At 40.1% G+C, this 14,655-nt stretch overlaps 1 protein-coding gene across 2 annotated transcripts in view; it reads left to right on the top strand.

Annotated features, from left to right (window-relative positions):
• The first annotated feature begins 1,324 nt into the window (after positions 1 to 1,324).
• The window catches only part of HMGCLL1 (3-hydroxymethyl-3-methylglutaryl-CoA lyase like 1), an 89,156-nt gene continuing 75,825 nt past the window's right edge, over positions 1,325 to 14,655 (top strand). For both annotated transcript variants that reach the window (XM_030037706.1, XM_030037705.1), the window contains exon 1: positions 1,325 to 1,538. In XM_030037706.1, coding sequence (XP_029893566.1) covers positions 1,422 to 1,538 — 117 coding nt within the window. In that variant the 5' untranslated portion in view covers positions 1,325 to 1,421. The remainder of the gene's footprint in view (positions 1,539 to 14,655) is intronic.

The raw sequence follows: 14,655 nt of genomic DNA, 5'->3' as shown, positions 1-14,655 counted from the left end.
TAACAAGGCCAAAGCAAGTACCCAGAGCCAGCATTGAACGGTATCCTAGTGGAATTTTGAACTGTGAAAATATAAGACTTTTGAATTCACAAATATTTTACTGGAAGAAGGCAGAAAAGATACTAACTGCCTCAGATAGCAGTCAGTAGAGAAACCTCCTAGCACTTTTCTGTGGCCAGATCTGAAATGACAGAGATGCCTACCAGCGGTATTTTAAAATAAATTTTAAAATCGTAATTTAAATATTTTATTTCTGAAAAGCTGTTACCCTCAAAAAACAAAAATTTCCCAGCCAATGAATCAGCATCCACTTTTGGTTTACAATGGCATTCAGAAACAGGGAGGGTTTTGGATGCATAGAACAGCAAGCTTGAAATGCAAAACAGCCAAAGAAAAAGACAGTGCTTTGAGAGCATCATGTCTACCCGTGAAGGCCTGAAACAGAGACTTGGCTGTAAACCTGATAATCTTTTGCAGAAAATGACTGAGGGAAGTTTAGTGAATTTAACAAACTCCCCTCCCCCCGATACCCCAGAACAGGAATGATCCAGAAACAATTTCCAATGCATATGGTATTTCGCTTGAGAGTAGTCTGGAAAGTTGGCTGACACACTGAACGCTGAAGGAGATGACAAAATATAACCTGCTGCTTCTGAGAGAGCTGTTAAAACCTGAAAAGTATGCTATTTGCTACGTTCTAAACTTCTGCTGCCCAAATGAAAAGCATAAAAGCAAGCGTGCACATAAAGCCTCTCGTCAAAGACCTGCCGCTACCTGAACGGCCGAGTGAGCAGGGCCGGTTTTATTCCCCACCGTTTGCACAGCCCCAGGATCCCAAACGGGGCAAACGGGCTTGGTCCCCAAGCAGCCCTGTCCCTCGTCCTTGCTCCTCTCTTTCCCCTCAAGCCTTCTGCCAAAAGCATTGAAAGCCCGGGCCGGGCCCCATTTCCCCCGGGTGTGCGGCCTGTCAGGAGGGATGTGTGGTAGGACGGCTGGCTGTCCCCGTGCTCCTGTCCGCCCCCCCCCCCCCCCCTCGAGCTCTAGACCCGCCGGGTCCCCGAGCCTCCTCGGGGGTTTCTCCCCAACCCCCGCCCCGCGATGGCAGGCTGCTGCGGCGCTGGCCGAGCCCGCACCGAACGCGGGCAGCCGCCGCCGGGCGCCCCCGGCGCCCGGGAAGGCGCGGAGGGGGGAGGCGGGGAGACGGCGGCGGGCTGAGAGGGCGGTCGCCGCAGGGAGGGGGCGCGGCGGGGATGCCGGCGCGGCGGGCTCCCGCGCTCCGCCAATCACAGGCGCCGCTCGGGGCCGGGCCGCAGCCACTGGCCGCGGCGGGCGCGGGGCCGGCGCGGCCCCCGCGGGCCGGGAGGCTGCGGCGACCTTGCGGCTGGCTGCCGGGCGCCCGGCGAGCGCCGCGCCGCCGCGCCATGGGCACGGTGCCGTCGGCGCTGAAGCACTGCCTCAGCTACCAGCACCTCCTCAAGGAGCAGCTGTGGATCGGGGAGCCGGCCGCGCCGCCGCCTGCGGCTCCGCACCCCGGGCAGGTATCGCCGGGCGGGGGTGAGGGGATGGGATGGTGCCGGCCCTGCGAGGCGCGGCCGCCGCCAGGGGGAGGCCGGGGCCCGCCGGGCGCGGAGGGGCGCCGCCGCCCCCTCGCCGCCGCCCCGCCCGTCCCCTGCGTCCCTGCCGCCCCCCCGCCTGCCGTCTGCGCCCGGCCCTCGCCCACCCGCCCCGGCCCGGTCCGGTCCGCCGGCTCTCCCGCCGGCCGCCGTAAGGGCGTGCACGGAGGGGCGGGAGCCTCTCATTCCCCCCGCCCCCGCCGCTGGGCCCTTCTTGGTCAGTATGTCAGAACACGGCTGGTTGTAACCCATCTGGCTGGTTAGTGCACACCCAGCTGGGCATCGCTAGCGGCGCTGCGGGCAGGGATGAGGCGGCGTTAAAGAAACCCGCTCATCTCTGCCTGCCCTCACCTGTTACAATCCACTGTGTGAAATGCCACAACATTGTAGGGTGACATGTATTTTGGCGAGGCCGCACCACCACCCTTCTTCCCTGGAGTTTGTATTTCTCAAGCTGGAGTGTGGTGGGCCCGTCTGCTGTCAGCTGGAGAGTCACTACAGCTGTAAGGGTGCGGAGGCTGAGCCGTCAACTCCTCTGGAGCAGCTGTACCCTCCTTTTGGGCTGGGGTGCTCTGAGTGCTGGTGGCATTGTCACGGAGGGATGAGTGGATGTGGTTGCTCACCCTCCAGCCTGTCAGCCACGAAGAGGTGGGGAGAGTGGCTGGAGATAGTGGGGACCAGGAGAGGAAGTCAGATGAGGAGGCACATGGGCAGGCAGCCAAGTGAAGACCATAGGCCACGACTGTCCTAATCGTGGCTTGGGAAGGAAAGAAATTAAGGAAAGGGAAAGCTACCAGCGGCTTTTAGGGAGAGGCCGCATAAATCTGGAAGGACCTTGGAGGAAGATGTCAATATGAAGTGCTCAAAGAAGGAAATAATTCTGAGCATGACGTTGCCTTTACTATAACAACATGCTTATTGTTGGGGCATATTGTGTCTGAACTGTCATTCATTCTGCATCTAACTCCAGTAATCAGTTGGTGCTTCCAACATTAAAAACCATGAGCCAAGCCTAGAACAAAATTGGTTTAAAAATCATGTCTTAAAAAAAATGCACTTCTTGTTCATTACATCTTTCTTCTATTTTTCTACCCCTTTTAGATATACGGGTGGTACACCTTCCATTTTTCTCCACCATCTGGAAGTGAAGTATAATTATTAGGTAGCATGTAACTTCAGAGGTGGGGAGATCATAAAAAATACAATATTCTGAGTGCCATGAAAGCTGGCAGCGTTGTAATTTTGCTTCACATGATCGGAGCTTGATAGCTCAAAAGCTACATGTTTGCAATACCCAAAGCAATACTGTGGTGAGCACAGAGCTTTGTATAGGTAAGTGCCATACAGCTTGTAGCTATCATAATTCCCTGAGAATAGTGTCTATCCAGCATTGAATTTTGGGGAAAAAAAATCAAACAATTCCTTCAGTTGTTTCTGTAATAGTGGAAAAATGTTTTCTTGCTGTAAAAAGAAATAAGATAGAATGAAAGGACTGCTATGTGTTAGGCATGAAACAAAGCACTATAATCCTCTTCATGTGCCCTTGCTACATTTTGGTGCATCATTTTCTTTCAAAAGATGTGAATGTTTTTTAAAAGTTCCTTCAAAATACCTTGATATGTCACTTGGTTGCTTCAGTCTCTACCCCCTGTCAAAGCATCTGAAAGGTTCAAGGGCTTTTGCAACAGAGAGGGTTTGAAGTCAAAGACAAGCAATAATATCTTCCCAGAAAATCATAGATCAAAAAAAAAAAAAAGCTTTCTTTATTGTAATCGATGCCTGTAACTTTTGCTTCATTTTTGCAGTGCTCTTTAATTTTCATCACTGTTTTTCTTCCTCCAAGGATACAGAAAGATGGCTTCCTCAGTAAACAGCAAACATGAGAATTTGCTGCTTATCCTCCCTGTGCACATTGATGAGGTTGTAAGCTGCACGGTCTACTGAGCCCATTGACATTAATTAAGTCTGGAGTTGGTCACTGTTAATGTTTTAACATTTGCTTCTGCATTACCTTGCTGTGATTTTTATTAGATGTTTTTAATGATTTTCTTTACACAAATCTGTTCAAATTTCCATTTTTCTCACGTGGATGCTTAAACAACCCATAAAGGTTTTCCTTATGCTTGAGTGCATTCTGTACCAATCCTGTTCAAGAAAAAATGTGTTCCTCTTTATGTGATCTGGAAACTATACTAGCTTAAGTGATTGTTGTAAAAAGTATTTTTTTTGTTTTGCCCAATGTATGCAAGACAGTTGTGGGGGCACCACTGTAACCACGTTTATGTAGGTACACTAAGAAATAAAAAAGGGGAAGGGGCTTAAGGTGCAAGAACAGTTTTCCAGAAATAATTTAGTGCTTTCATGGCTGATGAAAATAAGGAGTTGATTTTCTTGCTGAAATCTTTTCAGGAGTTTTTCAGGATTTTTCTTTAAACACAAAGTAATATGTAGGTGTTACTAGAGTGTTGCTACCAGAGCTCTTCTAAAACTAAAATAATTCAATTTTGTCTCAAAAATCCCAAATATATAAAAATTTGCTTATATACTGTGCTGACTAATTTGTAAAGGTCCAGGTTTAACCACTTGGAGCCATATTGGAGACCAAATGATAGGTCCTAGAGTGAGGAGTGGGATGTCTTAGTCTTTGTTTTCCCTTCATTTTCCTGTTTCATTTAGCCAACAATTTTGTAGTATTTTTACAACCGTATTTGACTTTAAAACATATGATTGCTTGAGGAGCAAAGTTACTGAAAAGGAGAGGTGAAAAACAAAAGGTAATTGGGCTAATGGCTAGACAGAAAGTAAATAGAATTTTCTACTACCTATTAGGATTTATTAATATCTATTTCACTCTTATTTAGGCTAGTCTGTATTACATTAAAAAATTATCAAACACCTGACTAGTCAATGGGACACCACATTCCTGTTGCAGTATCTTCATCTTATTCCGTTTTCTTAGTGCTTAATCTTGTTTGCTTCAGCAATACTGTCTTATATTTCATACAAGGGGATCCTAGTTCTGCTTCATTCTCTTAGCATTACCCCAGTGTATACTGTTTTTATTAATAGGTCTGATTAATTTAATATTAAAGGTCCGAATAATTTTACTAAATAGGAGCTATAGCTACATGAGAACTTGTTAAAGACATGGATTTATATCAGAACTGTGAAATGTGCTAGAATCTACCTAGAAAGGAGATAGCAGTAGATGGTGCAGTATTAGGGAGATTTCTACAGTGATCGAGATTGCTACTGATGGTGACTCATAGCACTTGACTGGAATTTGTAATGTATTTTGTGTTCTGTTTTGTAAAAACCTCAGGTTGAGCAGCAGGGTAGAAGGCCGGCTGTTCATCCACTGCTGATGGTTGTCCTCTATCTTAGCAGGAACCTTCTGGCTAGAAGGAGAGATGGCCTGAGAGCAACTGACATTGGTCTCATCCTACAGACTTAATGTTATGTTTTCACGTAGGTTAAAATGGAATTTTAATGCATTAGGAATATGCTAAGGACACAGCAGGGAAGAGCTGGATGGCTAAAGAAGTGGTGTAAAAGTCTGGGATGAAATTCAAGGATGCAGAATGCTTAGGTACTTTGAGACTAATAATCCAAACTAGAAACTGTGGCATTATCAGTTATAAGCAATTGAAGAAGAGAACAACCTTGGAATACTCACAGACCATAGGAGGACTATGAGCTGCCAATACAGTACAGCTGTTAAAAAAATCAAATTAAGTCCTTGGATATATCAGATCAAGTATTTCGAGTCAAACAGGGAAGTGTAGTGCCATTGCAAAAGACTGTATCTGAGGCTTGTTCAATTTTGGTTAGTCATGTTCAAGAAATTGAATTCTAGCTGGAACAAGTTAGGTCTTGCACCACTGTAATGGTCAGGAGAATGGAGATGAAATGTAAAATGACTTTGGTTCATTTGATATCTAGTGTTAAGACCTGGAGGATGGGCAGGCAGGGAGGGAAGAAGAGCAAAGAGCTGCTTAAAATAAAGGCATATGTTGCCAAACGCAAACAAATGCTTATAATCTGTCTATATATTAGATACAGAGGAGAAATTTAAAAGCTAAGTATCAAGTGGTGACATTCTTTAATAGCTTTCTAATCAAAATAATGAGCGTGTATAACCTACATGATTTAGGTTTAGAAAAAGGATTATATGATGTGGTTCCCATAGTAGTGAAAATGGTTGGACTCTTAAGAGATTTTAAAGTTTATGTAATAAGGAATAGAGGACTAGATATTTAATGATGTAAAGTAGACACAATTCCAAATCCAGTTTTTAATTACATTGCATGTGTCGTGGTTCAACCCCAGCCAGCAACTAAGCACCACGCAGCTGCTCACTCATTCCCCCCGCACCCAGTGGGATTGGGGAGAAAACTGGGAAAAGAAGTAAAACTCGTGGGTTGAGATGAGAATGGTTTAATAGAACAGAAAAGAAGAAACTAATAATGATAATGATAACATTAATAAAATGACAGCAGTAGTACTAAAAAGATTGGAATATACAAATGATGCACAGTGCAATTGCTCACCACCCGCCGATCAACACCCAGTTAGTCCCTGAGTGGCGATTCCCTGCCCCCACTCCCCCCAGTTCCTCTACTAGATGTGACATCACATGGTATGGAATACCCCGTTGGCCACTTTGGGTCAGCTGCCCTGGCTGTGTCCTGTGCCCACTTCTTGTGCCCCTCCAGCTTTCTCGCTGGCTGGGCATGAGAAGCTGAAAAATCCTTGACTTTAGACTAAACACTACTTAGCAACAACTGAAAACATCAGTGTTATCAACATTCTTCTCATACTAAACCCAAAACATAGCACTGTACCAGCTACTAGGAAGACAATTAACTCTATCCCAGCTGAAACTAGGACAGCATGGCTTACAATTCTTTGGAAAAAGTAGAATTAGTTAAGGTCAGAGTGTCAACTTCAGTGTGAATATTCATCTTCTGCCACTTTAAATCAGTGCATCCTACTCTACAACAGGGTTGTGGCTAAAAATAGCTAAGTAATAAGCATCTTTCTCTTAGACCCATGTGTTTTAATGTACCACTAGCTAGGTGTACTAAGAGGTATAGTATATTAGGAGTATATTAGGAGTTATATGGTTTGGTGAGGGCTACCTACATCTACCACATGCAAAGCAAAAATAAGTCAAAAATAAAACTCTAGTCTCTTGCTCTGCTGGACGTGGCTGATTCTAGGAGGTGTGTATCTATCTAAATAATGCTAATGTGTGCTACGTTACCTTGTAGGATTTCTGTCACAGATTTAGGCTGTCATATGGGATGCACTACCCAGAATTATTAACAGTTGTTCAGTATATTATCATTGGAAAGCACAGTGTACATTATTGACAGTTTTATAATTGAAGAGGAACAAAAATTCTACATGTTAAATACGTATAATAACGAACAAAAGCTTGGGTCCTCTAATTTAGGCAGCTAACTTCTGTTTCAGTGCCTAGGTTGCAGAGATTTATATGCTACATGCCTAAACCTCCAGATCTAAAACACACAGCCCAAGATTCCCTCATCTCCTCACTGCATGACACTCTTGGATCAAGAAATGCACACAAGTGTCTTACTTTTGCAGTTGTAACTTGCTAATTTAGATTTTGCAATATACTATCACGTTTTAAACATATGCTAGAAACCTCTCAAATTTATTTTTAACGTAACTCAAGAATAACAACGAAAAACCACAGTCCATATGACAATTATGTGTATTTGTCTTAACCACTTCTTGTATTTGATGGTTGATTCTTGATTCAAATTACAGCACAAAAAATGAGGCATATGGTGGCACTATGCTACCTGGGAGGCGAAGGCATGTCTGTGTTATTTGAATCTTTTAGCTACACCTCAGAGCAACTAATTTGAGATATACTATATTTCATGTTCTTTTTATCTCCTTGTAATTATGTATTCCAGGAACAAATTCATATTTGCAGAGTCTCCTTAAATAACTATTTTAGCTATTTTCATTTTTTATTTAATTTATTTAGTTTAAGAAGTACTATAAAAATTTGCTGTCAACAATATTGCAAATGTATTAATTTATTACAATTACAATATGCAAGAAATACATCATAATTTACATTCAGTTTTTTTATCTTCTGAAAATTGCTTATAAAGTGTATTTTTAATAGAGGAAGAAGAAGCTAGATGTCCTGAACTTTATATTGCAGAATCCTTGTTTCTTGACTTTTTAAAAGGATGATGTTATTTAAAGATACTTAATGAAATCAGTATAGAGAAAGTATATTAATAACATGGAGCAAAGATCTTGTATGCTTTTTTTTTCCTCTCTCCTTTATCCTCCATTCTTACTTCATCCTGTGTTTTCATCATGAACTTCCAAGGCATTTTGTCCTTCATGTAGTTTAAGACTAAATAACTGATCAGAAAAGGCCTTTGAAATTCCTGACTTCCAGCCCTTCGTATTCCTCTACATGTAGAGACCTTGTCAATACAGAACTCAGCAGATGGATCTTTTTCTCAATGAATACATCAAAAGAATGGGACTTTTTTTGTTTTGTTGCAGATTCCCAAGCAACAATTATTTTCTTAATGTTCATAAGATGTAAAGCATACAATGTTATTCAAAAAAGAAAATAAATAGAAGAATAAAGTAGAAAGGATTCCTGTAACTATAATTTAGAATCAAATTATAAACTATTAAGTTCATATCAGCATGCTGTATCTTTTCTTGATGACTTTGGAGATGATCAAGACATTTGATACATCCTGACACTGAAGGTAATAAATAGAACACAAAAAACACACTCCCACTGAATTTAACCAGAGTAGAGAGAGTTCAATGCTGAGCTCTTTCCAAAATTTTCTTTGAAGTCGAGAGGAGTTTCCCCTTTAGAAGATCCAGTCAGTAAACTCATGCCAATTTTTTCAGCCAGGTATTATTTGTGCTGCAGAATAACAGCTCAAGAACATTGGTGGATAAAATGTTGAAGAGAGAAAGTCCGAAAAGGCTAAGTGGTTGCTTTGCTAAAGGTGCCAAACAGGATGTTAGAAGTTAAGAGGCTGATAATAAAGTGTAAGTTTGACCTAAATGGAGTCATGACTTTTAGCTCTTTTGTGCCATTGGATTGTAAATAGTGGAAAGATAACAGGAGCTTTTTATTTGATACAGATTTGTGCTATATTGGGATTATTATGTGGGTTTAGAACTTTATAATACAGCTGGAAATGTTGTAAAGGATTTTACAGATCTTGCTCTGCAAATTTGGGAATTAAAAAAACGCACAGGAAATTTTTACTCAGACCCAACATCTGTTTTTTGGTGAGATCCTGTTTTTGACTTGTCCCACCTCCACCTCCTTCAAAGCCTACATATGGGCACAGTGATGTTCATTTCCTCTCTTGCCAGCTCAAGGAAAAAGATTAATTTCAGACACCCCATGTGTCAAATCATCATTTTAAAATTCATACATCTTGAGATCATTCTTCTTAATTCATTTTCTCATTGCCTTGGCTGAGAGTAAAGATAAATGACTTGCCTAAGATCAACTAGATCCAAATTTAATTCCTGCTGAAATAAATGGGAATATTATCTTTGTCTCAGGTTTTAATAAGGATTTTATTTACAATTTGTGGATCTTCTAGCTTCTAGTTTGGGTAAGGAAATCTCACAAGTGCCTTATAAGACTGCTGTAAGACTTACCAGTTGGTCAGACATAGAAGTTTTCATAAAGCGAAATATTTAGTTCTCCTAATTAATCAAATTTTGTATCTTTGAACTGTCTGACAAAGTGACTAATAAATAGTAGTAGTAGTCATCTCTGTAGTGGCTTGGATCACAAGTTAGTTTTTTTCACTATAGACTTGGCTTAAAGGTGGAATGCTGGGTACCTAGAATGAAGTTACACTTATTTTCTCAGTTTTAATGATAACACCTTTTTTTGGTATTTCAGAGGAAAAAGGTATCTCCAATTCTTGCAGCATCTGGGTTGGAAGATTCACTTGTTTATGAAAGCGTGTGTTTAAATTTCCGTTTCTATGTGAAAATCACACAATGAGAAATGGGTACAGTGTAGGTACAGTCCAGAGATAAAGCTGAAATGAGTTCTTGTCACTCTCTGCTCTTTCACAATGTAAATATTTGAGGTGTTTAACCAAGGTGATGATTCTCTGAAATTTTAGGAGTTGAAGATTATTGAGATCCTTTGATGTGTCAAATGTGGAAGGAGTTATGTTTAAAGAAGCAGGGGGGGACTTCAGAGAAGTAGTTACTTAGTACTTCAGGCTGTGTTGAATTCTCTTCTATTGTTTAGCTCTCATTCATTTAACAAAGGTGAAATATTTTCTTTAGCATTCTTCTTTTCCCCCAAATGTATATTTAAAAAGATAGATAAAGTATGAAAGAGAAGTATTAGAGATGTCTTAAAGATGGTGTGTGGTATTGTGAACTTGCTGGGGAATGTGTACCACCTTGCAATGTGTGCCAGTGCACATCATAGTGCATATGTGGACCTTGACGTACAGTGTAATGAAGTATTATGCACTCAGTAAGGCTTATCAATTAACTGAACCTCAGAAAATACTGGAACAGAAAAATATTAATTTTAAGAATGGAAATAAAAAGCTATCAGGCACAAATTTATAGGAGAAGGTTCTCTCTGGCTGTCTAATCCATCCATCTTCTGTCACATAGAAAAACTCATCAGGATGTTCAAACTCTGAGAAAAGTTGCTTTATTGGCTGATCTGGAATTTCTGAGATATGAGCATGTAATACGAGGCCTGTAGCTCCATGATCAAAATCAGGCTTTCATACTGTGCTAAATACCAGTAAAGCTAATTCAGCATTTTTGCTTTTCAGCGAAAGGGAAGTATTTTATTACTGCTGTATTAATATACACTTATATAGTCCTTTTGGGGCAGAAATGTCAAAATGGTGCACACACTTCAAAACTAAGTACTGCAGCGGAGATGAAAGTTTTTTCTACTTTGTAATATGTTGATAGTGACATAAGTTATAATGAATAATAAAGAATTTATTAAATACGAGATTATGAATCATATACAGACTTTATTTTTCTGACTATCTGGTCTTTTAATCAATCGCTCACTCCAAAGGAATCAGAAAACTGATAAATTAATGATTTACATTTCGGGAAAATACTTCCAGGGATACTTTTAAGGGTTGCTTTTCAATCTTATGTTGGAAGTAATCAGCTCGTGACTTTTCAGACTTTTACTGGGTTAGACATAATAATTGATGGTGAAGATTTCAATCATAGTTTGGGACAAAATTCTAATGTTGCAAGAGATGAAAAAGATGCTGCAGGTGATAATAAGGAAATTATACTTACTGTCAGAATGTTGTTGTAGCTGATATTATTTTTAGATAATTCCCTTGTTAAATGGAGATTTATTTTACGGTTTCGTGTAAATGAATGAAAGTTAATCCAATTGTTATATTACATTTGAATTTGTTATTTGGATTAAATATACTTATGAGGGTGATTCTCAACAGTTCTTGCGACAAAAACCTAGATTTATTACATGCAAAAACTGCTAAAAGGTGCATTAGTAAAGAACTGTGCTGGGTAGACATTTCTTCTTTGTTTGGCTGTTTTTTTATCCACAGATGTTAGCTGTTTAGTATGGGAATAAAGGTGTTAGTTTATGAGTTTCTTGGAAAAAAAGTTTAAAGTCTTTGAATGCATGAGATGTGTGGACTGAAGCGCCAGAGGACATTGGTGGAATGTTAGGTGAAACCCATAGGGAAATAATTCAACAGCAGCATCTGGAAAGGAACTATATGTGGCTTTAGGGTTTACTTTTAATGCAAGTAGTTAAGATGAGATTAAATATAGGTGTTAGTATGTGAGAAATGGGGGGGTAAGGTAAGTGATGAAGGCATATCATGTGGAATACTGGGATTAGGAAAAAGATTTAACAGAATCCACAGCTGATCATGGCTGAATTTTTAAAAGCCTGGAAACATAATTTGAATTGAACTGTATGTTGGCTTCATATAAAGCAAAACAGCTTACATGAAGAATTTATTGGGGAAACAGAAGAGAGAGGATAGGCAAGTTCCTTGGCCCTGCCTTGTCTCACTTTTGCCTGAATGGTATGAAGAAGATGGAAAGTTAAACTGCTAAGCCAGCTGGCTGTTGGCTATACAGAGAGGAATCAACTGGTGATTGGGAATTTTCTGTTGTTTCCTTGCCGTTTTTTGATATTTAGGACTTGATTCAATTGCCTAAGCACAGTTGTCTCGTGCCATGTGAGATGCCCTAAGGTAGCTGAGATGGCTTATAGGGCTGGCAGATATCAAACAGGATCTATGGGAGACCTGTGCCCTCTGGTGCGATAGCTGGAAGTCAAGTGGGATGTGTCTCAAATGCACTGGGTTCCTGTAATTAGCCTTCTGACTTGTGCCCTTACTACTCGGCTGAGTTGTTTCATATGCTTTTGGCCATTGCTGACAGTGCTGAGAAGTGGCTTGATTCAGCCGGACACGCTTCATTGCTGATGCCATTTAAGATGCCCTATAATATCATACTTTATCTGCAGCTGCCAAAAATGGCACAGGTCCTGTGCCCTACACAGTGTGTTTAGGGAACCTTAAGACATTATGTGTGAATATATAAATTGACTGTACTGGGATACCTAGCACACCTGTAGACATAAATGTGTAGATAGCTAAGTTCAGGTTTTTTAAAGTCCAATTGAATCCTGCCATTAAGAACATTTCAGGAAATTTTGAGCTTAGTGAGTGGTATGGCTGGATTGCCATTTAGTCGCTAAGTGTTACTATCTGTCATCAGAGCTTAGAACAATCCTTTGGTCAAGACTATGTGTCACAGTAAAATGAAAGTACAGCTAATGGTAATACTATTAGATATTTTTTACTTATTCTGTGCTTAGTTAGCACTGACCCACTGGTCTTATTACCAGTTTTACAACAAAGCACATTTCTTTCTCATCAGTTGTACAACTTATTATCCAGAATATGGAGGCTGGAAAAAATCTTCCTAAATTTGTGATGTCTGGAAGTGGAAGCAATAAAAAATTAGGAAATCTCATGATTCATTTTGCCATGACAACCCTTAATCTTCTCAAATAGTCTGAAGTGGTATGATCCCATTTTGGTTTTGTGTTTGTCAAAGTTTCTCCAGTACCAGTCCATTTTCTTCTGCTTGTTCCACTCCACTGTTTTCAGGTTTGTATGATTAGAACATGTTAAAATCTTATTACATGACTATTCAATGTAATAAATTGGAAATTTAACCAGTTCAGCAGAAGCTGTGACATGTCATTTTGAGTACTTTTTAATAAGCTCATAAAAACTGATAAATTTTTGTAATGTTTATTTTAAAAATAAGGCATTATACCTGTCTTTTTTCTAAATTTCATATAAGGAAAATTTTCAGTGGCCTTAATTATTATCAGTTAAATGGGCAGAAAATGGTATTCTTTAAATATGCTCACATTTGACTGTTCCATAACATCAAGAATGGTGTAAGATACCATAATTTCTGTCCTACTATTGGGAAGTTATTACGGTAACACTTTGCAGATGTTATTTTTCTAATGAGCTTTATAAATTTTAAATTCTCATGAATGATGAGTTGCCAACAGTGGCTAAATAAATAACCATTAAACTACTGTCATTTTTATCAGTGTCTTTTGGGAAGAGACCTAGGGAAAACATAGTGGTGGGCCAGCTGTACTTGAATTAAAGATTTCCTTGATCTTTTAGGCACAGCCTTTGGACACAGAAGGTGATTTTGATGACAATAATAATTGAGAATAGTTGATTTACTTCCAACTTCTTACTTGAGACCTTAAAGATCTATGCATAACTCACTTTTATTGACAATGAGGTATTTAAAGAGACTTACCTGATAGGGTGGATGGGCTGGCTTGTCAATGTATTCGTTTTTCCCCGTATTGATATCCCAAAGTACTATAAAGGGCAAATTACTTTCACATGTTGGTCTTGTAAGGATGATCATGCCTCTGCTTTTTCAATGTGTGTGGAAAAACACCACTCTTTCTGCCTTCTAGAATTCTGTCTTCAGTCTTGCCTGTAAAACACCATACACACCATAATACTATTACCATAAATAATAGTAAAGGAAAGTGTGGGAGGTTTTGGCTCCAGTGTCATCAGTATGCTGTTGATCTCAGTTCTCTGTATCCTTTTCATCCAGCCCAGATGGCAGAGTATAATTGCTTTTCCAGGCTTTGACCAAGATAGGGATATGGATGAAAGTGAGTTGGCTGCAAATCAACTTGGTTAATGGAGAAATGCTGCTTGTTAGCCAAGGGAAGCATTTAGGGAAACAGAAAAAGGTAATGTATACACCATGTCCTGAAAATACATTTTTAATTTTTGCTAAAGTGACTGGCTGTGTTGGCCTCTTACTAACAACAGAGGCCTCTAGTACCATTTATTATTAATGATTCCATTGTAACACAAGTCTAACTGTGGTTGTCTATGCCTCTGCTACCACCTGACTCTAGTAATACATTCTCTTCATGATTATTTTGCTAGTTATCCCAAATTATCTGTGACTACAGCACATCTGTCTGCTTTTAGGGTGCATGAACTGTTAGCTGTAATTGACACTTTTATTCAAACCTCTGCGATTCCACGTGCTCTACATTTGTTGAAAATAGCATCAAATGTTTTTTAGAAGATGGAAGGTCAACTTGTCAGTGATAATTCAGAAAGTTCAGACTCATCCAGGAGACTGTTATTTGACAGATTTGGTCTATTTTTTTGTTCAGCCAAATTGTGAATGATTTTATGTAAAATACAGACATGAATATTAAAGAAGTGGTTTCTTTGTTTTCAGAGATTGTGAACAGTCTTTGGGCTTGATTGTATGCTTCTGAGTATTTGTCCTGTAATGCTACTACTTTTTTAGATCATCCAACATCATGGCAGAGAACTGGACATGGTTTGCAGTTGCTCTTAGAACTAGCTGCTCCTTCTGTTAGACATTCAGTCCCCAGTTCCTGAGATTTCCTTTTTGCAGGGCT

Source organism: Aquila chrysaetos, chromosome 15 (assembly GCF_900496995.4).
Source record: "Aquila chrysaetos chrysaetos chromosome 15, bAquChr1.4, whole genome shotgun sequence".
NCBI lineage: Eukaryota > Metazoa > Chordata > Aves > Accipitriformes > Accipitridae > Aquila > Aquila chrysaetos.
Note: the sequence above shows the minus strand (reverse complement) of the source record. Positions and strands in the feature narration are given on the sequence as shown.